Here is a 25,071-nt window from a genome sequence, read left to right as displayed (position 1 = left end):
GCGTAATCCTCAACTCAAAACAGACTGGGAGTTGGACTGAAGACACGAGTTCGAGGGCTAACATGGAATCCTTGCTCTAGGCTGAAAGTGAGCCCTTTACAAGATCAGTGTTTGACTTTTGGCCCAACAGAATCGTCTGGCTGGCTGGGGAAGCAAACACTTAAAGAGTGTTTATCGAAAATTTGCCAACAGTCAGACTTGTAATGAGGCTCAACTCTCCGGGGAGCCGCCTCCCTCCAAACCCAGAAACCCTAATTCACATGCTCAGCTGATCTCAGCCACTGACCCAACACCAACAACTGTTTGACCCTCAAACGACTCCCAAGCTTGAGAACCTGAAAATCCTCAAGTATTTTGGGCACACAATCCTTGACTGACCCCAACATTGTGTGGGGTTTCCTCTTACGTTGCTGTTCGTGGTCAAGCCGAGTCAGTTTTATTTGTATCGTGCCAAATCACAACCAAAGTTTTAAGTCTGCACTTAAACCTAGAGATGGGGTCTGAGTCCTGGTCCGGGACTGGGAGACGGTTCAACAGAGGAGGAGCCTGATAGTTGAAGGCTCCACCTCCCATTCTACTTTTGGAGCCTCCAGGAACCAGCAGGAGCCCACCAGCATCCTTGGAGCAAAGGGTTCCAGCTGGGTCGTAGGGAACCAGGAGCTCCGTCAGATATGAAGGTGCCTGATTGTCTGGTGGGACGTAAAAGCCGAGATACAACAATGGCTTGATGAGGATGCTAATGAAGCTAGTTCGGTTCCATCTCATGCTCCCGCTAAGCTACTCAATGCAACAGCGGGGCTCTGAGACCAACCAGGGCCACTTCTAATGGGGCTTTTAGGAATCGCATCACTGTAAGAGTCATTATGAGACATGACATCCAAACAGGCTGTATGATTTATGAACTCGTGCGAGCAGCCCAAGCATGTAGCACGAGACCAATCGGAGAGTAACAAACCCTTATTGGAAGCTGGAGATGCATCATCGATCAGTTTGACTGCAGTCTGGGTCACAAAACACTGCAAGACTCTAGCAAGACGCCATGGTGCGACCAAGTGCACCGAGGCCTGGTCAGAAAACACCGTTCCATAACAGCATCTTCTTTAGGGTGTCGTCTTAATCAGGTTCATTAAAGCATGTTGATGTCTTTGTAAACTCAGAGATGAAACCAGATGAGCTGGAAAACGCCGACCCTCTGACCTGTGACATTTAGGGATCCAGAGGTTCGTTTATTCTGGATAATTCTGGACCACACCTGTTTCAAGGTGATTCATCTAAGAAACAAACACCGGACAAATCAAACCTGCCTCCATCGCCCGGCTGACAGCAGGAGCGTTCCTCAGTGAGACGACCGCCGGGACGATGTTGAGGGCCCGGTACTCCATCGTGGCGGTAACAATGTCACTCACATCCTGCGATGGCCCATTGGAGAAAAACACGGCCACTTTCCTCATCATCATTCCTGCACGCACACGCTTGAAGACGTTCTGACCCACGAAGAGCATGGCAGCCCCCAGCCGCCGCTGGTTGGATGTGCGCTCCAGGGCGATGTTCTTCACTGACTCAATCAGCTGTGTCCTGCGGCGGTAGTCCTGGAAACGGATCAGGTACTTGGTGTGGGCACTGTAACCCACCACAGCCACACGAGCGCCCGTCGGACAGTTGCTCTCAGTGATGGTGACATCCTCCAGCAAGGAGAGGAGGGCGGCACGCTGCCTCTCGAAGGAAGCTGGGGTCACGTCCTCAGACATGTCCAGGCCGAAGACCAGCTCAGTGGGGAAGGCCGGGCACTCTGTCCGACCTGCAAACCAACGAAGAAGAGATGGCCCAGAGTAAAGCAGAGCAGCGCCTACAGATCCAACAGAGGAGGATGAGGGGTCATAAATATGACAAATCATATCTCGTGTTCACGTTTTGGGATTTCAGACTTTCTAGAGGATGTTGAGATGATGATGAGGGTGAGGATGATGAAGATGCTGCGTGTTGGCGGTCTGCAGCTGGGACATGTGTTTCTTTCCCAGCAGAATTCTCCACCAGCCCGTAGACATTCTCTAGTTGCCAGGTTCTGCCTGCTCACTCAGAATTTACAGACTGCAATCGTGTGTCTTCCTGATATGAATTGAAAAATCCGACTGGAGATTTCAACCAGATTCACTGGGAGTGATGATTATGAAGATGATGACGATGACCAAATGACGGCAGGCGTTTGTTATCTACTCACCGTGACTGACTGAGAACGTGGAGGTTTACGTACCAATGGAACAGGCTGTGTGGAGAAGAAACAATGTTCATGAGATGAATTGTTGAGGATGTCGAGGTCAGAGGTCGTGTTTCATCTCCACACTCACCACAGTTGTCTTGGATGTAGGTGATCAGCTGACATTCCTGAGATAACATATAGAGACATCAGTGACCTCATGGTGGCGGCGGGTGAAAACTATTTAAGGTGGACTCACCGTCAAGCCTTGGCTTCCAGGAGGACCTTTCAGACCCTGACCAGGAGATGGACACATGAGTCAGTCTACATTAAATAACGGATCCAAAAAAATCTGACGGATCACAAGATCGTTCTGATCTGAGTCGGCCTTTCCCGGCTCTCACAGCTTCTGCTGGTCTACGTGTCCAATGGACCTGTGCCAGCGCCGCTACTGGCTCCAACACTGGCTTTAACACCAGCTCTGGTACCGGCTCCAGCCCACCTGTGTCATTCGTGGTTACACTGTCGAATCAGAAATGCTGCACTCTTGTTGTATTTTTCTGATGTTTCTTAAATGCTCCACAAGAGTGTGTGAACAATTGCATTTCCAGTGGAAAAGCCTTGTGAATCTTGTGTTAGCATCTGGATTCAGCTTCACATGTGAATCCAGCTGGTGGAACACATTCACAGATTCTGTATTTTTCAATGACAGAGAAGAAAAGCAAACATGTCTGTAGAGTTCATAGTTGTCCGGAGGGGACCTTTGATTAAGACGCGAATGCAGTCAAACGTTTGGGTTGTGTCTGTAGCAGCAGGATTGTTGGCTGATTATTTCAGGACAGCATCACTCACCCTGTGTCCTTGAGTTCCCACGTCTCCCTTCATGCCCAACTCACCCGGCCTGCCTGAGTTCCCCTGCAGCCGTCGCACCAGAAACAACATTCACCCACAAGGCAAATTTACACATGAGTTAGACAAAGAGCTCAGGTCAGTTAGCAGGAGCTCACCCCTCGCCCTGGGTTCCCTTTAGGTCCTGGATACCCTTTAGGTCCTGGCAGGCCGTCCTCACCCTGAACACGAGGAAATCTTGTCACGCACAAGCAGATCAGCAATACAGCGAGTTCTCAGGTGTCTGGAGGACGCAGCTGTCCACTCCTGATCAAGGCTCCAAAACCGTCCCTGTCTTTCACGATTCTTCCTACCACCGATGGCGCCATTTGATGGCACTGGGGCCTCTGAAACTGACCTTTGGATTACTTGAACCGGTGCTAATTTTATGCTGCTGTGGATGTCCTGTTTGTGTTTTCAACTCACTGAAACACCTGAGACCCAAACTCAGCCATGAGTGACAGTGGGGGGCTCACCTGTAAACCAGGGTAACCAGGGAAACCAGGATCCCCCTGAACAGAGAGAAAAGAGATGCACATGGGTTCAGGAACTGTTTCATATTTCAGGAGTGGGACTTCCTAAACTGCAATCTCCTCTACCTTGACACCTTTAGATCCTTTTGGTCCGTAACCGTCTCGGCCATCTTCACCCTGAAACGGAACGCTGAGTCACTGAGGGAATGTATACAGTTTACATTCCAGTCGGGAACAAACCAGTGCTGGAACCAACCTCCGGGATCCTCAAGGATCTTCACAAGGGTCCTCAGCAGGATCGGCAATCCTTCATGTCATTTTTGTTTAAATGTTTATGAAAAGCTGCAGGCGTCAGTGAGCGCAACACAAGACATCTGATATAGCAGCACTAACTTTAAGTACTATTAGTAACAGTAGTTCTAATACTTAGAAATGTAGTTTCTTTGTTATTTTTCTGAAATATTTTGCTTATTTTTTTATTAATGATGGCCATTTATTTTGAAATTTCCTGGTCATGTTATTGTAATCTGTTAGTTTGTTGGTCCTTTCCTGCAATCATTTTGCTGATTAACTCATGGCACAAAAAGGGTTCCCGAGGAGTTGCATATTTATGACCTAGAATCTTAATTATCTACTTCAAATTTTTAATTGAAACCCAAACTGGGATCTTTTAAAAATATTTCTTTCCATAAATGAAATATGACTTTAAGAAGTTGCGTTTGTAGTTCATTTTTGCCAATGTTTAGCGCTGCTGCTAACGTTAGCACGTACCTTCTGTTATAGCAGTTTGTGGGCTAGCAGCTGTTGTTGTGTCAAGCATGAACAAATGCTCTGATGGTTATTAGATAATAGAACGCCACAGTCACACCGTGAGCCGGACGAACGCTTCACTCACTCTTAATTCCACCAGACACTCGGCTGCTTACCGGCATCCCCCTGAGGCCCTGCAGGCCCGGGGCACCCACCGGACCAGGCTCTCCAGGTTGGCCCTGCAACAACAACAACAACAACAACAACAACAAATATTTACAGCCAACAGCTGCTTCCATCATCAAGTCTCCGCTGCCTCATGAACTGCTGATCTAATCCTCGCTCTGTCTCTTTAACGCGAGCGGTGTTGGGGGGGGGGTGGGGGTATGACATGTCTTCTAAATGTTCACGCACCTTCTGTCCGTTACCGCCACGGCGTCCAGGGGGTCCAGGGTTTCCAGGCAGTCCATGTCTGCCCTGCAGGTCACCACAACAGCACGTCACATCCCGCACACTTTAACACGCTCACAACGTAAATAAGTTCATCTGAATCCTGGCGAAGGGTTGACACTGACGAAGAGACCCAAACAAAGCTGGACGCAGTCCCTCACCACCCTCAGACTGTTTCTGTGACTCAAAGATCCAACTGAAACTTCAGTGTTTGAGCTTTATCAAAGAACAGGAAACCACGGCGACAGTGCTCGTGTGTCTCACAGCTTGAGGTCAAAAGTCTTGTTTTATTTGGAAGGGAACAGCTGAGAGGTCCTAGTCAATTGGTTGATTAAAACAGCGGCAATCAATCCTGGAATAAACATTATTCCAGGATTAGTCCAGTAACATCGGCAGGACAGCAAGTGTTTTTCTCTCCTCATTGGAACCAGAAGCCAGAAGAGTCCCAGATGACAGCAGAATCGGCTGTCAGGCTCTCCAGGGTTGTCAAATGAGACCAACTGTAAGATTAGCAAATGCCTCCCGCACTCGTTGACGTGTGTGAGCATTTACAAGCTTTTAGAAGCTCGGAGCGACGTAAGCCCTCGTTGACCAAGCAACCAGGTTGGGTCCTTTCTCAGAACAGGTTTCCCTCGAATCCTATAATAAAGTTCAGATATGACGGACTATGAGCCTGCTGAGTCAGGGCGCCGCTGACAGCTGTGACGACCTGTGGGCCAACGCTGAAGGAGTCAGATGCAACATCTCTGGAACAGGAGTTGTGTCGTTTGATGAATGAGCTTCGTTAAGATGATTTAAGAACAGCGAGCAATTTAATATGAAGTTTCATCGCACGACACGCTGCAGGTGGAGCACAACGGCCTGAAGACACGTGAGCAACGTGACGCCACATCCAACTTCCTGTCATCCATCTGATCAGAGCACACAGCTGGTAGCTTGTCGTCACGGCGACAGACCTGACCAATCATGACTTCATACTTTGTCCAAATCAACATCAGAATGTTGTTATTCCAGACATCACGGCCACGATGATGATGTCACAGCCCAGACACTACGTCATCATGATGAGAGCTTGTTCTGATTAAAGCCAGATCTTTCCGTGTCTGCTCTGATGTTACACATCCTGTTAACAAGCCCGACACTGACCTCTACCAGACACCATAGCGGGATGGCGTGAACTCATCAGGCTGCAGGACTTAGTGGCTCGTAGGTCAGGTGACATTCCGTAGCTGTAATGAACTCACCTGAGGTCCAGGAAAGCCAGGGATCCCTGTTGGTCCAGGTTGACCTCTGATCCCTCGAGGACCCTGCAAGTACAGCACAGAGGAGCAACGTGGCGGGCATCCAACTTTATCAACCTGCTTTGTGTTGTTAATGTCATGTGACTCACCTGTGGACCAGATGCACCTGGACTCCCTTGCTCTCCAGAAGCTCCTGGCAGTCCAGGTTTACCCTGGGCACACACACACACACACACACACACACACACACACACACACACACACACACACACACAAACACACAGTTTAAGTTTAGGAGGTTCTTTTGTTAAGATGTCAGGTAAACAGCTGAGTGTGGCTGGACGTGACTCACCTTCTCCCCCATGGGTCCTCGCCGTCCATCTGGGCCCTGAACAACAGGAAACAGCAGCGTTCAACCATGACAACTTCATGACATCACTGCCTGAAGACCGAGTCCAGGTCCGGTTCTTAATAACCGTGTTGGAAGTGTTCACCCAGCATGTTTCACCCACCTGATGGACCTGGACCAGTGCGGAGGACAACTGGCTCTGACCTTAAATGACCCTGATGACATCACTGGGACGTCATCATGCTTACAATATATTGTATTTTATCAGAAGGAAAGAGAATACAGTGATGTTTGTTCTGCATCACTTTGATGTCCTGTGTCTGTTGTCTTTCCTTAAATCAATAGATCGATTGATCGATGATCGTGTCCTTGTGCAAAGAATCACTTCAGACAAGAAAGAAGGTAAAATCAAACTCACCGGGTTTCCAACCAATCCAGTCTCTGCCTGCCGCCCATCCGGGCCCGGTTCACCCTGAAGAGTTCAACACACCGTCAGAACCACCACAACGTTCAGCCGCTGCCCCTCTGTGAACGCCGGTGTGGGAGTTGTAATCAGGAGCTACAAACGCGGCTCAGAAACATCCACACGCAGACCGGTGGGCAATTCACCAAATCCTGTCGATCCGAGCAGGAGCTCGCACCCTTTGGCTCTTGCTAACTTCCTGTGGCAGCCATATTGGATCATTGATATCGCCAGACTGTAGTCACATTGTTTTTGCCCCTGAAACCAATTAAACTTTTTATGAAGTTGTGAATTTAGGCACAGTGACATCTTAGTGTTTGAGTGGCGGGTTGAATAACGGAGTCAGGATGACCCGCGTCAGTCAGCTGACCTCCAGCGAGTTCTTCCTGTTCGCTGATGGTCTGCTGGGTGTCTACACCTGTGCATCATGGGAGAATTCTTACCGGTAAACCTGGGTTGCCAGGCTCTCCTTTGGGTCCTGGGATGTTGTTGCTGGTACCTGGTTCACCCTGTCTCACAAAAAAAACACAAAACCCTTCAGGCGATGTCCAGCTGTGATGCAGATGTGTTTGGCTGCTGAATTAGAAACAAAGTGACAGTGACTGTTGGGAGAAAGGTCGAGTTTGTGTCGCGTCCTTGTGTAAATCTGCAGGGCGCCACCGATCAGACGGGGCTGGGCTGAACCGAGGACGGGTGCATCGCCCTCAGTGACCCCCTGCTGCTTCTCCACAGATCAGGAATCAGTTGTGAGGAAAAGAGACGAATCTCGGAACATTCCAGCGAAAATAAAGTGGCTCTGCGGAGGTTTTAACAGAGGGAAGCAACATTTCCTCTGGACACTCAGATCTTTTGCCCTGAAGCTGGGTCAAGATCAAATGCAGTAGAATATTTAGCCTTAAATTAAGAAGAGCTGAAATAATTCAACAATGAAAACATGATACAGGCCCAACTGCATCGCTGAGAGACGGTCGGAGAGCTTGAGCGCCAGGTACACTTGGTCATGTGACTTCCTGAAGCCTTCCTAGTTACACATTCAGCAAACGCTGCCTGGATCTCATCTATACTGAGGTGGTATCCTAGCAACAAGGCCAGAGGGTTGCATTATATTACATCGATTGATGGAAACATTTGTTCCAGGAATTCACTTGTCTGTCTGTCTGTCTGTCTAAATGGAGTTTTTCTGGCGGATGGCGGTGGGTCGTGACGCTGGCTGCTACGCTCCTGCTTGAGTTCGCACGCCGTCACATATTACAACTCCGTCTGTCTGTATATCAACTCACCGGATCTCCTCTTAGTCCTCGCTGTCCTTTCAGCCCCACCTCCCCTCTGATACCTGGGATACCCTGAGGATGACAGATCAACATGTCAACTACCTGCCAGAGGTCAGAGGTCAGAGGTCAACACAGCTGAAGGGGAATTCCAGTGAGCCACAGTCAAATGCGGCCCCCCCCCACCATATAAACACAGACACAAACAACAACGACCACTACTGTTTTTTTCTTTCAGAATCACCTTCTAAATATAATAACAACACTGAATGAGAGTCCACCCTGGCATCGCCCAACTGGTAGCAAATGGTTTCCAACTAGCCACAGGCAAACTGGGAGCCCCTTGATTCCAGTTACTTCCTACTTTGTATAATTTAGTGATTTGAAAGTGGAGTTTAAATTACCAAAATAAAAACTAATGCACCCAAAAACATAAAGAATAATGAGAAAAATTTGTCATCCCATTGATTTTACTCATTACGTAACATTTAAGTCATTCAGAACCCTTTCATAATTTGAGATATTTTCAATATCTTAAACAAAGTTTTCAGTACGAAATGAGGACCCTAAATGACAAACGTCTATCAGCTACGACAGAAGCAGTGACGCTGGTTGGTTTTGTGTCCCTGATTTCTGGTTCAACAAAGTTGGAGACAGACGAGACAAACGGGAGTTTACCGGGTTTCCTCGGAGTCCTTTAGCGCCTCTCTCTCCATCTCTGCCCGTGTCTCCCTGGGAACACGGAGGCAGAAACATCAATCATTCAAATACCATCAACTCCATCTTGGCTACATGAGCATGAGCTTCTTCCTACTCAGTCTCAAACATGTAATAATGACTTTATTGTTTAAGTTTACTGTTGATTTCATGTTCAAGTAACTTTTGTTTTCAACCAGTTTGGGTGAGGCGGCCATCTTGCTTTGTTGGAGAGAATGTTGATCAGCTGTAAATCAAATTCTTAGCAGATGTTCAGTAAAAACTCTGAACCCACATATTTATACCTTATTTCCACATGTGTACACCTGTACTTCATCTAGTATTTAGTGTAATGTACCTGGTACACCCCCACCCCCCGCTGCAGATACATCAGACCTGGGTGGAGGCACTACAATGTAGCATTACCCTGTTAGCTCACTTGTAGCCTGCTAGCTTGTTTTGTTAGATCGAGAGCTCAGCAGTGAGCTCAAAAACCTCTCTGGAAGCAAGTAACGAGTCCAGCGGCGTCCCTGGCTGCCATTTCTGAGAGCTCAGGGATGCCGTTTGCTTGGTTCTCTGTGTTTAGCAGCACCACGTCTGACAGCCCTGAGCAGAGCTTCATGGTTTAGCTGATTAAGACGATAAAGCCGAAGGCAGCAGCGGGTCTTAGTCCTCCACCTGCTCTCCGTTGATCCCGTCCACTCCGTCCTCGCCGTCTTCACCCTGCAACAGAGGAGTCACAGCTGAAGTTTTTCCTCTCTGATTGGATGGATCTTAATCTGAGGTCAACTGAACAACATATCGCTTCCTTGTTGATGGACTTGACATCCCAGCACTCACCCTGTTTCCCCGGAGACCGCGGTTGCCCTGCGGACACACAAGCAGCGACACTCGTCAGGAGTGGCCGAATCCCTGACAGTAACATCCTAGCCTGTAGTACCGCTTGTACAACAACATTACCTTCAGACCCCTCAGCCCCGAACAGCCCTCGATACCTTGAGGTCCGCTGGGTCCCGGGTTCCCCCGCTCGCCCTGCAACATGCAACAATGTGACACGCCTTTCTACAGCAGGATGCACTTTTCACACGCTATGAGCTCTGCACCTGATGAGCATGAACATTTACATGAGAGTGTAGTTCAGTTTAAGCCAAAACCAATAAGTTCATTGTTACGTCACTTACATGAAGAGATGTGGGTGACGCGCGGATCTCCAGCAACACACAACTACAAGCTTAGCTAAAACAAAGGGCTAGCTTAAAAAAATCAGACACAACCAGAAGCTTCAGGGTAAGTTAAAAGAAAACAACAGTTTACAGTTAAGTTGCTCAAATTTAAACTAGAAGAAACAAGTAAAAGATCAAATGGAAACTTCACAGTAAATGGAAACTAAAATGGAAACGCAATTCAAAGTTAAAACCACAGCGAAAACAAAATGACTCCAGGCTTCTCTACCAAAAATAAAACGACGAATGCAACATTTATCACAATATGGCGTCAGGAAACATAACATCAGGGAGGCGTCGGTCTTTGTAAGCTGAGTAGAAGTGCACTCACAGCAACACCCTCCTCTCCTGGGAATCCAGGGAAGCCCTTCCCTCCAGACGGACCCTGAAACAACAAACAGCTTCAGGAAATCAACGAGGAACGACCGCAATAGAAAGACTTCACCAACAAAAGACCTGGCAGAGGAGAACAACCGACGTTGCTTCAGACACATTTTCCTCCACATTCTTGAATTCATGTTTAATGCTGAAAGGCGTGCATATGCCAGTCACCTTTGATCCCGGGGGGCCCCGAGGGCCGCGGATGCCTTCATGTCCTGAACACTTGCACATGACGTTGCAGCACTCCCGATCCGACACCGAGTCCTACGGAGACATGGGAAGACGCTCCATAAGATGCAGGAACAAGGGAAGGATTTACAGGCATCGGAGAGATTCAGGAAACAGGCGGGCCTCCGTTACCCCGGTGACCACCAAATAATCTTCGATGGCATGTTTGCATTATTGGATTTCTCAACAAATGTAGACATATTCAGTAGGTCAAACTTGAATTTTAATTCTATAAGCTGGAAGTTGAGGGGAGAGCTGGCGTAGGCCGGCCTACACAAACATGGCATCTGTTAAAAGTGATGACCTCAAGACTCTTGGCATCAACAAGAACTAAGCAGTCAACCGCGATTCGTGGAGAGTTGCCACCACACTGGGAGTCTCACCCACGTCACATCAAACTCTGACCAGGAATCCAAATCAAGGAAACACAAAAAAAACAAAAAACAAACCCTCGTTAAAGAAGTCCCAAAGTGATTTGTTAGAAGAGCTAAATGAAGAATTTAATTAGTTTAATTAATTAATTTAATTGAAGACAAATCTCAGCTACAAGACACAGTAAGAAGCCAAAAATAAAAGAAATACATGGATTATGTTTTATGTCCGTGAAGCACTTTGTAAACTTGTTTTTGAAAGGAGCTATACAAATATGTTTATAACGATTATTATCATCATCATTATGATTATTATTGCCAATATTATTATTATTATTATTATTATTATTATTATTATCATTGTACTACGCTAACAGAAACAGATAAGTAGATTCTTTAAGACAAAGGAGATCTACCTTAAGCTACAGTAAAACAGAATTTTGTAACCGCTTCGTTCTTGGTTTTAAGCACTTGTGAAAAGCATGAAATGTTGAAGCCCACTGAGGGCCCCTGACAGCACCTGGGGGCCAGAGCACGAGGAGGTCTGAGAACTGCAGTCCTGGGTGGGTAAAAATACAGCAGCCGCCACAGCTGAGCAGGTTTCTACCAACAAGGCTGACTCACAATCTGCTTGAGGATGGTGCTGCCGACACTCGGCATGCCGATGCTGAGAGGAAGCTTGTAGCCGAACCCTCGTCCAAACTCCAACATCTGCAGCTGGGCGGGATCACGCGCTCCCTCCAGTGCCACCATCAGCAGAGCGCTGACCCCTGCAGACACACAAACCAGGTGACAGGACCGTGAGCTGCTGCGAGAACGCCTCCAGATTCACACCATCTGCACCGGAGGACGGTTTATGATAGAATTCAGAATTGGACATTTGGGCGTTCCTGAGATGGACGTGGGAACCATCGCTGCATCTCCGGGGTGCATCCGTGATTAGGTGATTAATAACGCAGTATCAGCATACAGTAGCTTTACTTTCTTTTACAAGAGAGAGGTCAGTGTCAGCTGTGCTGCTCTTAACCTACAACCTGTCGATGTTGATGTCGTTGATCTAAAAAAAATTAAGAACAAAAGAAGGAAAAAGGGTTTTACCAGACTGTCGCAGCAGCTCGGATTCATACTCCAGCTTCATCACGTCTTCATCGAGTCCATCTGAGAAGATCACCAGCACCTGAAGAGCAGGGTTTCATGACTTTACACATCTGCTCTGAAACGTCATGACTAAAACAAAACACTGAACACAATGTGTCAGAGTGAGCAAGCAAAACTAAAATGAGAACCAAAGTCTCTCATTTTACTGGCCAATTTGTCTTCACTAATCCCTTTCATGGGTTTCCACCAGATTTGTGGTTGGGCACCAAAGGAGCACAAAGAGACCAGAAGAACGATGTCCAGTAGTCCAGACTGCTAGAATCTGATGAAGAAGCAGTGAAGTTAAAAATAACAAAGAAGGAAATTGCCTTTATTTTATTTCAGGGTCAAAACGAAACAAAACAGCAAAAAAACAAACAAAAAAACAGGTTCCTGTTGCATTGACCACTTTGACTGTCAAACTCAAGCATGTCCCTCAGGTAAAACACTTCCCCGAGCTGAGGGGTTCATATTATTTACAATAATCAGTGACCTCAGACTAAAGACTAACAATGAAAAGCTCTCCCTTTTGTCCTCTGAGACCAAAGTGCAGCATTTATGTGATTAAACAAGAAATCATGAAACTAGACAGCTACATTGCTGACTCACTTGTTAGCTACATGGCTAACTCACTGGTCAGCTACATTGCTAACTCACTGGTCAGCTACATTGCTGTCTCACTTGTTAGCTACATTGCTAACTCACTGGTCAGCTACATTGCAAACTACCTAGTCAGCTACATTGCTAACTCCCTAGTCAGCTACATTGCTAACTCAATATTCAGCTACATTGCTAACTCACTGGTCAGCTACATTGCTAACTCACTGGTCAGCTACATTGCTAACTCCCTAGTCAGCTACATTGCAAACTCACTGGTCAGCTACATTGCTAACTTCCTAGTCAGCTACATTGCTAACTCCCTAGACAGCTACATTGCTAACTCACTGGTCAGCTACATTGCTAACTCAATAGTCAGCTACATTGCTGACTCACTTGTTAGCGACATTGCTAACTCACTGGTCAGCTACATTGCTAACTCCCTGGTCAGCTACATTGCTAACTCCCTAGTCAGCTACATTGCTAACTCTCTAGTCAGCTACATTGCTAACTCACAGGTCAGCTACATTGCTAACTCAATAGTCAGCTACATTGCTAACTCACTGGTCAGCTACATTGCTAACTCCCTAGTCAGCTACATTGCTAACTCACTGGTCAGCTACATTGCTAACTCCCTAGTCAGCTACATTGCAAACTCACTGGTCAGCTACATTGCTAACTTCCTAGTCAGCTGCATTGCTAACTCCCTAGTCAGCTACATTGCTAACTCACTGGTCAGCTACATTGCTAACTCCATAGTCAGCTACATTGCTAACTCACTGGTCAGCTACATTGCTAACTCAATAGTCAGCTACATTGCTAACTCACTGGTCAGCTACATTGCTAACTTACTGGTCAGCTTTTTATTTGCTTTTTGCCCCACTATGATTTTTAATGTACTCCCATTTATATATTTAACTTCAATGTTTTCATTTTGTTCTTATTTTTTGATCTCAGTATTCTCTTTTAACATGATTTAACTCTTCTTTTTGTTTAATATTCCTTCCTCTTTGTTGCAGAGCGTTTTGAACTGCAATCTTTGTTCAAAGGGTCCTGGACACAAAGATTATTATCATTGATTTTATCACCGTTAGTATCTGAGAGTGCTGCATAAACCCTTAAGTTGTTTCCACTTCAAAAAGCTTTCGTAGTAGGCTTTGCATGATCAAGAAGGACTGTTGTAGTCAGCTTCTACAAAGTGGACAGTCCTTCTGATAGCAACACCACCAGCTTACAGAGGTCTTCGTGAATAAGGGATGTCTCACCTTGACACCAGCTCTGGAGTTGGCCTTAAACTTCTCCCCAAAGGACTTCAGCATGGCAGTGTTCAAGAACGTAGGAATCCTCAAGTTTAAAGTCCTGATTTTATTCACCACTTCCAAACTGTACGCATCAAAGTTGAAGTCATACAGGGCTTGTCCACCCTCACCCACCACTTGGTAGGCAATCTTGGTCTGAACAGGGGAAGGGCCTACACAGCACAGTCCCTGGACAGAAGAAACATAATGCGCAATCTCTGGCAGGAAGGTGTAGAGCTTGGGGTGTCCTGTGGCAAGCAGTTCACCAGGAGCCCCATTTCTTTGAGAAATGTCAAAACCCATGATGATATCGATGCTGCAGTCTGAAGCAAAGGAAATATAGCAATTATGTTAACAGTCAAAGATTAAATAAGAAAGTGACAGAAAGAGAAAAACGGCTTTACATCTCAACTCACCAGATGGATCTAAGTGGGGTTTGGATTGGCAGATTTTGTTGACCACATTTTGTTTGATTTTTCCCAAATCTTCAAATTTTTGCACTCTGAATAGCCTCTCCGGGGTACCAGTGACCTGCAGAAGCTCCAAGTCATGGACATCACCAGTGCCAATGGCAAACACTTCAATCCCTAGAGCCCTGAGACGTTCCGCAGCATCCTCCAGCTCTTCATCATTGTTTGAATTGCCATCAGAGATCAACACCAGATTCTGGGAGATGCCCTCTGACCTTCGGCTGCCCCGTGATGCCTCAAAATATTCCCTAATGGAATTCAGAGCATTTCCAATTTTGGTGCCTCCTCCAAGTTGGATCATATTTGAGATATGCTTGGATATTGTGTCTTGGCTGTAATACTGGTTGAGGTAAAACTCATCCTGGAAGTTGGTGTTGAACTGGGCAAGTCCAACACGTACTAAATCTTGACTGACTTTAAAGCTGGCTATGAGTTCCGTCAAAAAGGTCTTCATGATTTTGTAGTCCTGATCAGAAATGCTGCTAGACTGATCAACTAGGAAGACCAGGTCCGCTTTCTGTTTTTCACAGGCTGCAAGGAGGGGAAGATCATTAGACAAAACAAAAGACAGGGTAAACGGGTGTCACAAGAGCTAACATCTTTGTACCAAACCCAGTGTTCTGAAAATGTGATGATGGATGGTTCTTGGAGAGAGGAGATCATGATTCTTGATAAAAACAATATCCTGCAGATTAGTCTGAAAAAGCCCTGACTGTCAACTCTTGTTAAGCTCTTTCTAAATGTGCATGTTTCGGCTTATCAACTTTTCAACGAGCTACAATTACAATTCTACAATTTCATTTAGCAGACGCTTTTGTCCAAAGCGACGTACAACACAAGCAAGAATTCAGACTTAAGGAAAAACCCATAGTAGTGCAAAAGTGCTTCAGTTGTGAGCTGACAAACAAGGTTGCAGAGTAGAGTGCGACCCTAACTTGGATGCCTGATTAACATGGTGGCTCATGATGCAACACTGCAGTTTTTATGTAGCAGATTTTAATGGGGGTTGTTGCTTTGAGATGTACCCATAGTGATGTCTTGAATATTTGCACCTGAGCTAGTTGCAGTACTGTGCAAGGGTGAAACTTTCCCATCTTACCTGGCTTTGTGTAATTGCAGAGAACCAGAGTTATATTCTTGTACAAAGTTTCAAGGGCATCAAAATTGTCCACATAGAAAACCCTGGATGTGTCATAACCAGCCATGATCTCCAGCTGGGTCTTGTCGGCACCCTCCACTCCAATACTGAAGACACTGATCCCATTTTCTCGCAGTGCCGTGGATGGTGCAACCAGATTGTTACGATCAGTCGCATCACCGTCCGTGATCACCATGAGGATCTGAGGAACACTGAGATCTGCCCGGCCACCATGTGCAGCATTGAAGAACTGTAGAGCGTAAGACAAAGCCTTGCCAGTGTATGTGTCTCCATAGGGGGATTTCAGTGCTGATATTGCTTGAAAAACTTCTCGTTTGGAGTCGAACTGATTCAAAGTAAAAATTGATTTGGGTTCATTGGAGTAGAGGATAACCCCGAAGCGAGTCAGGTTTTTGCCAACTGTGGTTTGGTTCACCATTGACTCCATAAACCTCTGCATGCTTCTAAATTTGGTCAAGGTTATGCTTGTGGAGCCATCCACCAGGAAAATAATGTCGGCCTTTTCCGTCTTCTTACAGTCTGAAAGAAAAGACAACGACAAATGGAATTAGAGGTCAAGCTACAATAGAATGAATGACTTACTCAAAGGACCAAGTTTCCAACAATATCAGATTTGTCTAAATAGAAAACATTGTGTTGGATACCAAACTGCTGTACAAAGCTAGAGTCAACTGGCTTTTGTTGATAGTTCTGCTTGGCCCCTGCTACCTTTGAGAATGTAAAATTCCCACCATAATTACCCTTTGCTTGTTCCTCATAAAATGGCTACTGTAAGACCTGTAAAGTTCTCAAAACAAGGACCAATGCCACGACTGTGTCATTAGTTTAGTCTTGCAGAACTTGGGGAAGGGTCAATTATGCAAAGGTGTCACTGGAGACAAATTCCAATTCTTAGATTTTCCTTATAAAACACAAATCAATAAAAAAACTCAGTTCTAAAAGACATATTTCTCAAAGTATAGTATGTGTCCTCCTGCCTTCCAAGGCAGCTAACGTTTTAGGGAGTCCCATCCCACGCTCACCTCTATTTGGGTCACAGAGCTCCAAGGTTATCTCTTTTTCCAAGTCCTTCAGGGCATCAAAGTCCCTCTCAGCATAGACCCTTTCAGTTGACCCGCTTATCTCACGCAGCTGGGTGGTGTTAGCATCAACTACTCCAATGGCGTAGATGATCACTCCGTTGTCCCTTAGAGCTGCAGCAGGACCTTTGACTTCATCTTGGGCCTCTCCATCTGTTATCACCACCAAACTCTGCCTCATGCCAGGACGCCCCCCTCTGGCTGGGTCAAAGTACTGTGACAAATCTCTGATGGCCTCACCAGTGAGTGTGCCTCCACCCACCTGCTGCATGGAATCGATGGCTTTGAGCATGTCATCTTTGGTGTAGTAGCGGTTTAGGGGGAACAATAGCTGTTGGACAGTGCTGAACTGGATGACACCAACGTGGACCTCATTCTGACCAATGTTGGACTTGCTGATGATAGATTTCACAAAGTCTTTCATTTTCTCATAGTCTTGCGGATAGATGCTCCCTGAGCTGTCAATCAAGAAAATGATGTCACCTGGTACTTCTTTGCAAGCTGTAGACACAAGATACAGACACGTTAGTGGCATTTTCCATTTCGACTTGGTACTTTTTTCCGGGGCTCAACTTTTTCCACCCAAAAGATACCATAAATGACCAATAAATAGCCTGGTGTCAAACTGCCGCTGGGTCTCATGTAATGGCCGAGGGTCCGACCTCATTTTGTAAAATAGACGGCTGTCTCAAATAAACACCAGGTTCGTTTAAACCATTATTTGAGATTAATTTGATCTTAACTTGGTTACATGTAAGATTTTGCAATTTATTTTAACTTACCAGTAATTTATGTGGCATGATATTAGTGCACCGCAAACAGCAAATCTTCAAGCTCACAGTTCCATGCGAAAAAAAAAGATCTACAAGGTGATAACGCGACACGTTGCGAATGTGTAGATCTACTATTGTGGCCCCATGAGACTGTCGTGGAAGTCGAAGTATGCGGGCCTCAAGTTGTCACGCCCTTTTTCTTACTAATAAAGTGTTTTTGTATAAAGAGTTCTCTGGACAATCTTGATATTTGCACTGCTGTTCTGTAAAGTACTACAGTACATTGTTATACCTTGTATACCTATTGCTAAAAAAAAAAAAAAAATGGCCCAGTGCTGGCCAGTGCCAAAACAAATAAAAGCCTGTTACCAAGAGACGCCTGCTCTCTTTTAAACGCCCGGGGTCCACATCGATTTTAAAAATCGCCCGGGCCACGAATTGGTCATTTACGGTATTGATGCAAGTAGAATTCTTTCAGTCCTGAATGAAATTCAACACATGGAAACACAAAGTGCAGCATTGATTTTCAATTCCTGCAATGTGTGAGTTCTAAATGCAGAGGCATTTAAAAACCTTGAAATCTGACAGAGTATCACTAATGCAGTTGTCCGCTGCTGTGGGGTGTGACCCTGGGGAACATCCTTCTTTTTTGCCTTTGTAGAATAAAATGTAATGCACATCCACTGCAGTAGGTGGCAGTGGCGCTCTCATTGCCAGTGTGCACAGTCAGTTTTAGCTCTACGGTGGACTAGCATGCGCTCACACAGCACAGAGCGGGAGATATGAAGTGCAGTGAACAAACCCTCCAGAGACACCATGGAGACATGTGTACCAGGGATGGGAAGAAAGGCTGAGACAGACAAACCACAGTCTCCCGAAGGCTCAGACGAGGAAACACGAGGAAGAGAATGAAGCGCTGGGCTTCCCTGTGACTACGATGGGAGGCCAGGACAGACTTTCAACAAACAGTGTTAATAAAGTTATTCTTTGTTGTAAGTCGGTCAAAACATATTTATAGTTTAAATACTAGAAAACTAGGATTTAATTTTTTTTATATTTCAGGCAAATTGATGCACTTTCAATCTCTTCTGTTATGACTAAAAAAACAATGTTAATGAAGTTATTCTTTGCTGTCAGTCGATCTCTTTCTTTTTGTTTTCTTTCCTGTTAAGGATACAGTTTCATGCAGAGGTGTACTTATAACAATTTTACAGACAAATGATACTATTTAGAGTCGCGACGGAGAGTGGGGGCGTGAAATTTTTTCTTCTGCACTAATGTGAGCTTTAACTCTATCTTTTAGTAATGTCTTGAAAAGTTTTTCCTTGGTTTTCCTGGGTGAACCCTGCCTCTCGCCCTGAGAAGTCCTGCTGAAGGAACCATCAGATATTCTGATGGTATCTACCAGTGTGTCAGCTTGTATTGATAACTTAGGCGTCATATCTGTACTCTTGAACTGCTGCATGAATGACATGTCTGACAATTGTAATCAAATGTTGTTCATGACTCACCGTCAGTGGAACAGATGTCTGTGATGATGTCATCCTTGATTGGCTTGAGGGCATCGAAGTTATTGACAAAGAAAGTCCTCTTTGGCTCCCCTGATATCTCTTGCAGTTCAGTGATATCAGCATTTTTCACTCCAATGGAGTAGACAATGACTCCCTGCGCCCTCAGTTTTGCAGCAGGAACAACAACTTCATCAGAGGATTTTCCATCAGTGATGACCACCAGGAACTCTGGGACTTTCTGACCACGAGTGGCATTAGCTCTGTCAAAGAGTGGGGTCATGAATTCCAGCGCTCTTCCTGTCTCTGTCCCACCTCCTACCTGCCTAATCCCCTCCACAGCTTTCTCCAGTGCCTTAGCATCCATGTAGGTTGTCAGATCAAATTCCAAACTGGGCACATCTGCATATTTTACGACGCCCAAGCGGACATGCTGTGGCCCAATACGGAATGTATGAAGAAACTCGATAATGAACTTCTTCATGTCATAGAAGTCGTTGGGATAAATGCTTCCTGAGTGGTCGATGAGGAAGAAAATGTCAGCTTCATCAGTTTGTTGGCAGCCTGGAAAGGAAAAGAAAACATTTTAAACTTTTCCTGACGCACAATTTTCTGTGCTGAAAATTCTCCGCAAATATAATCTTAAAAACAGATGGAAGCTTGTTTATAGCTGAACTACTGTGGATGTTCAAGGAAACAAAGCCACTAAAAAACATTGGTCCAAACCTTCTTTGATACCAGTTCTTCTTGAACTGACAGTGATTGCTTGGCGCAGAATGTTGTGACAGAGACTCTTCTGCAGGCTCTGCTCAAGCGATTTCAGCTTGGCAAAACTGTCCACGATGAACAGATGCTTGTGCGGGGGATGAGATGCCATCTGTACCAGCTGGACCTGGTCGGCACCTTTGATCCCAACAGCGTAAATGGTGACATTGAAGCGACGAAGGTCTGCCGCTGGATTGCTCACGTCGTCCTGGGATTTCCCATCCGTAATCACAACGGCCACCTGCTGGACGCCCAAGTCTTTCCTGCTCCCTCGTTCCTTAGTAAAAACTTGCTCCAGGGTGAACTTGAGGGCAGCCCCAGTGTTGGTGCCACCTCCATGGTATGGCAGAATCTTGATGAAGTTTAGCAAGTCTGTCTTGTCTTTGAAGGTGTTGAGGTAGACCTGTGCTGTGGGCTGGTCTCTGTACATCACAATGCCCACACGGACTCGACTTGGACTGATTTCCAGGCCATTTACAATTGTGTGTAGGAACTGGCGCACCAGCTGGAAGTTAGCAGTCCCAATGCTTCCGGACTCGTCGATGATGAACACAATGTCTGCTATTTTAGCTGCTTTGCAATCTGTCAAAGGAACATATAATTATTAGCTCACATTTTACTGATTTGGCTTCCTCTCAAAATTAAGAACATATTGAAACAAGCAATAATCATCATTTTATCTTTTGTAAATTCTGCTTTATGAGCACCGTCCTGCTAACAGCTGGTGGTTTCATCTGTGGTAACTGCTGGTTATCTTGAAAGTACAATGCCCTGGTATACTGTTCCATTCCAAAAAAAAAAGAGTGTGAATTTCTCCTAGAGATTAATAAAGTATCTATCTATCTATATATCTATCTAGCTATCTATCAATCTTCCACCAACAGTGCTTGCAGTTGAATTTCTGTGGAATCCCTCCATGTTCCCCCTCTTCCCCTGTTCAGGGTGGTGGGGGTGGAGCCTATCCCAGCAGCCTTCCCCCTGGACAGGTCACCAGTCCATGGCAGGGCCAACACATAGAGACAGACAACCATTGGCTCTCCCAGCCATGCCTACGGTCAATTTAGAGTCTGGATTAACCTGGTCCCCTCTTGATGTCTTTGGACTGTGGAGGAAGCTGGAGTACCAGAGAGAACCCAGCAGGAACAGGGAGAACATGGAGACACCCAGAAAGACCCCGTGCTGCAGCCGGGGCTCCACCCACCACCTTCTTGCTGGGGGCCACAGTGAGGACCACTGCTCCACCCTCCCACTCTTCTGTGGAATCTTCATTTAAAATCTTCTAAAGTCCAACATGCTTTTGAAAACTGTGCAATTTAAAGTCATAAATGAGTATTGTGTGTGCTTTTGCTACAGTTTGGAATTTGGCCGCTAATGTTGTCTTTTCTCATGAGCGTTATATCATCTGTGATGACCTCAGTTACTGAGGTAAACATTTTTGTAGCCATATTACTCCAATTGAAGATTGGATGTTGAACTCATTTGGAGGTCCCCAAAGTACCCCCCTGCTGCTGATGCCATCCAAAACAATGTGGAAGGTGGCACAGTATTGCTTTGTTTTCACATTCATCTGTCTGTAGTCTGAAACCCTGCATATGAAGATGGAAGTACATTCATTTCAGATGGAAACCTCCTGTCATCCATTCTGTTATCTTGAGTATTTTGAAAAAACTTGAATTATGCTGCAGATTTGATATAAATGCTAATGACGACAACAGGCTATGAGTGTGCGAACAGGCTACTGCTATTATCTCTCAAGTGTTCCACAGGTCTATTGTGGGTATCAAGGAAAACAGTTGACCAAGTTAGCCTTGGGCTAATCAGCAGGTGTGTCTATCATCATCTCCATTTATTATAATATTCCAGACTGATTTACCATATTCAAATGTATCCAGGATCATCTTAAACTTAAGGAGCACGTTAGAACTCTTTGTGTGTGGAAGGGGTTAAAACCACAGCACGTTTCCATGATAAACCAATCGGCAAATGTCCCACAAAACAGAATATATATGTATACATACATACATGTATGTGTATATACATACATCTATGTATATATACATGTATGTATGTATACATGTATGTATGTATGTATACATACATGTATGTGTATATACATACATACATACATGTATACATACATACATGTATATATACATACATACATACATGTATATATACATACATGCATGTATACATGCATGTATACATACATGTATGTATATATATACATACATACATATGTGTGTGTAGCCATAGAATGTAAACACATTCCATGATTCACTCCCTGATGATATCAAGAATTAAACATTTGATTAAATATTTTAAACTTGCTCACCTCCAAATTGACTGATCTGCTCTTCCTTCATTTCAGATATTTTCCTCAGCTCAGGTACAGCGTTGCTGATGGACGAGTAGGCGTAGGGAGGCGTGGCTACAAGACGCATTTCTTGCATCGATGCCCCAACGCTCATCCCTACCACTGTTATTCCCTCTGATTTGATGCGACGTGACTGAATATAAACTTCATCATCAGAGTCTTTTCCACTCAAAACGATCAGGATCTGTCGGTAGCCTTGTTCTGCCCGGCCCCCTGCGTCAGTGGTGAAGAAGGCGGCATTGGCGAACTCCAGTGCACTGCCCAGGTTACGAGGCTCCCCGGGCTGCAGTTTACGTTGACGGACACGCTTGACGGCATTGAGCGCCTCTTCTTTTGTTTGGTGAGCATTGAGAAGAAACTCAACTTTGACATCTTGAGAGTACTGGGCCAAACCAAGGCGGTGAGCAGAGGCTCTGATGTTCAGCTGGTTGACCAGTCGGACGAGGATGCTCCTGACCTGCTGGAACTGCGCTGGATTAATGCCGCTGTCCACCAGGAAGAAAATGTCAGCGAACTTTTCTGCCAAGGCTGAAGCAAACCAAAAACGAAACAACTTAATGCAGCTTTCCACTGAGTATTGCAACACTAATACATGAACTAGCCCCTGAGATCCAGCCGATGGTGGCTCACTCTCCAACAGCAGAAGAAGAGGGTGCAGCTTGGCCCCATGCCGAAACCCCATTTCGTTATATTTCTAAACTCTTTCTTTCTCCTCCCAGATTTCTGGCTCATTATGGTTGAGCTGAGAAATATTTGGGAAGGTGCAGGCGATCAGTCATGGAAGTGTTGGCAAAGGCTTGGTGTCTGAAAGCAGTTAGTTTGAACTGATTCATGTTTCCATACAAATACAAAAGAGGGTCCTTTATTGATGCCGCTGGGCCGTCCTACAATGGCTATGTTGCTTTTTTTTACAGGTAAATGGCTGCATGCCATCAAGGTGTCACTCTACAAGACCTGGACTGTGAATCCCAAATTTTGTCGCTCTGGATAGAAAGAGCGAAAAGATAATTTAAGAACAAGATATTATGTTCCTGGGCAGTGAAAAGTACTTGTAACCAATGGGAAGTCAGCATGTCAGGGATGAGGTGTGATTGTAGACCAGCAGGAAGTGGTCATGTCAGGGATGTCGCCCAGCAGGAAGTGGTCATTTCAGGGATGTAGTCCAACAGGAAGTGGTCATGTCAGGGATGATGTATCCCACTAAAGGATGACGTCTTACAGTATGAGGCGTCCTTCCGTCTTTCAGGAACAGCAACCCTCCATTTGGATCATAGATTTTCCTCAGACATTCCCAGAAACATTAATATTTTGCTGAAACACGTTTTTAGTTCTGGTGTGATCCATCAATGGAGTGCTTTGATCTTACCTTGCCTTTGGTCCTCCATGGAAATACAGACAGTCTGCAGCAAACCGCTCGTCAGCTTCTGCAGAGCCTGGTAGCTGTCGATGGAGAACAGGAAGCGCTCCGGAGGTCGATTGGCAATGGACTCTAGCTGCTGCCGGTTGGCCTTTCCCACCGCAATGGCGAGCACAATGACTCCACGTTGTCTCAGGCCCTGGGCGGGCACTGTCACATCATCTGTTGAGTCTCCATCTGAGAGTATCACAGCAATTTGAGGCACCCGCTGGTTGGCGCGGCTCCCGGCATCTTCAGAGAAGTAATTCGCCAGAATGAAGTTGATGGCCTTGCCCGTTTCTGTGCCTCCTGTTCTGTAGGGAAAGTTCTCCACTTGAGCCAGCAGAGACTGTTTGTCCATGTAATCATTCAGCAGGAACTCCTTGTAGGGTTCATCACTGAACTGCGCCAAGCCTACACGGACTTTGTCGGGACCGATGTCAAGGCCTGCAATCACGCTTTGGAGGAACACCCGCACCTCCTTAAAGTTATCGATGCCGATGCTGGAGGACCCATCGACCAGGAAGACGATGTCTGCCACCGTGGCTTTGGCACATTCTGGACCAGAGGGACAAGAATGTTAACATGTGGCGCAACACACTGCAGAGTGTGTGTGTGTGTGTGTGTGTGTGTGTGTACGTGTGCGTGAATGTGTGTCTATGAGAAGATACCAGACTGTACGTTTTGGGACATAAAACTTGGATGTGTCTCTGAAAACTTGGCGCAAGGCATGAAATCAGTGCACTGCCTTCATAAAGCTGCAGACAGTGGAAAACTGATGGAAGTGATGAAGTTTAATGGATCAGGGAGGACTTGAATGATGCTCGTTAGTCCCTGAACACAAGCTGAATTAAACAACTGACAAGACACAATGACTGCTGAAAATACCACATATGAGTTGAATCAACACTGAACTGACACGTTGTCAAACTTGGAACAATAAAGCTTCTAAAACAATGGAATATGTTGGTTGATTGATCACAAGTGGAAAGTTCTAAGACCAGGTGGGACTTGGCCTGGAGTTGCTCTGAGCAGCATTCGACCTTACTTTTTCAGCTCTTTTCTCAAGTTACGTGAAGTGGATTTGTCCAAAATGTCTGGACATTTAAAAAGCCCAGAGAGTACACACTGCTGCCTGCACCAAAAAATACACCCAGTCTGTATCGAGCACTGCAGAGATGAGGCATTTTTGAGGTTCAACAGGACGTTAGCATGTCAGGGGGCTGGGGTATGTCTGTGGTCCAACAGGATATGAACACAGACCTGATCTCAGGCCTGTGACCTGGAGATGATGCTCACCAAGAACAACTTCATTCTGGTTTTTGGACTCACTCTTACACCGCTCTGTTGGTGTCAGTCAGACTAGACCAGACTCAGTGTGCTGTGCTACCTGCTGCTGGTTAAAAACAGCAACTCACCCCGCCTTTGTAGACAGAAATGATCGACGTTTATGAAGGAAAGTGAGAGCCGTTCATTTGTGCCCTCGAATGGCAAATTTGAACCGACGATCTTGTGACCAGACCATCTGTTCCTGCCT

At 45.7% G+C, this 25,071-nt stretch overlaps 1 protein-coding gene across 6 annotated transcripts in view; it reads right to left on the bottom strand.

The window, feature by feature from the left end:
- The window catches only part of LOC147252757 (collagen alpha-6(VI) chain-like), a 51,724-nt gene that overhangs the window by 9,612 nt on the left and 17,041 nt on the right, over positions 1-25,071 (bottom strand). For all 6 annotated transcript variants that reach the window (XM_086217526.1, XM_086217528.1, XM_086217529.1 and 3 more), the window contains 32 exons: positions 23,505-24,092; positions 22,097-22,666; positions 19,723-20,343; positions 19,000-19,560; positions 16,659-17,216; positions 15,577-16,155; positions 14,424-15,008; positions 13,975-14,330; positions 12,074-12,152; positions 11,600-11,745; positions 10,548-10,640; positions 10,327-10,380; positions 9,733-9,804; positions 9,613-9,639; positions 9,451-9,495; positions 8,755-8,808; positions 8,089-8,151; positions 7,252-7,317; positions 6,764-6,817; positions 6,349-6,384; positions 6,146-6,208; positions 6,000-6,062; positions 4,720-4,782; positions 4,482-4,544; positions 3,682-3,732; positions 3,559-3,594; positions 3,202-3,264; positions 3,047-3,109; positions 2,454-2,489; positions 2,346-2,382; positions 2,252-2,263; positions 1,305-1,798 (listed from right to left, as the gene is read on the bottom strand). In XM_086217526.1, coding sequence (XP_086073652.1) covers positions 1,305-1,798; positions 2,252-2,263; positions 2,346-2,382; positions 2,454-2,489; positions 3,047-3,109; positions 3,202-3,264; positions 3,559-3,594; positions 3,682-3,732; positions 4,482-4,544; positions 4,720-4,782; positions 6,000-6,062; positions 6,146-6,208; positions 6,349-6,384; positions 6,764-6,817; positions 7,252-7,317; positions 8,089-8,151; positions 8,755-8,808; positions 9,451-9,495; positions 9,613-9,639; positions 9,733-9,804; positions 10,327-10,380; positions 10,548-10,640; positions 11,600-11,745; positions 12,074-12,152; positions 13,975-14,330; positions 14,424-15,008; positions 15,577-16,155; positions 16,659-17,216; positions 19,000-19,560; positions 19,723-20,343; positions 22,097-22,666; positions 23,505-24,092 — 6,251 coding nt within the window. The remainder of the gene's footprint in view (positions 1-1,304; positions 1,799-2,251; positions 2,264-2,345; positions 2,383-2,453; positions 2,490-3,046; positions 3,110-3,201; positions 3,265-3,558; positions 3,595-3,681; positions 3,733-4,481; positions 4,545-4,719; positions 4,783-5,999; positions 6,063-6,145; positions 6,209-6,348; positions 6,385-6,763; positions 6,818-7,251; positions 7,318-8,088; positions 8,152-8,754; positions 8,809-9,450; positions 9,496-9,612; positions 9,640-9,732; positions 9,805-10,326; positions 10,381-10,547; positions 10,641-11,599; positions 11,746-12,073; positions 12,153-13,974; positions 14,331-14,423; positions 15,009-15,576; positions 16,156-16,658; positions 17,217-18,999; positions 19,561-19,722; positions 20,344-22,096; positions 22,667-23,504; positions 24,093-25,071) is intronic.

This window comes from Aulostomus chinensis, chromosome 11 (genome assembly GCF_037954235.1).
Source record: "Aulostomus chinensis isolate RoL2024-O1b breed Wild chromosome 11, RoL_Achi_v1.0, whole genome shotgun sequence".
Taxonomy (NCBI): domain Eukaryota; kingdom Metazoa; phylum Chordata; class Actinopteri; order Syngnathiformes; family Aulostomidae; genus Aulostomus; species Aulostomus chinensis.
This window is presented reverse-complemented; position numbering and strand designations above follow the sequence as displayed.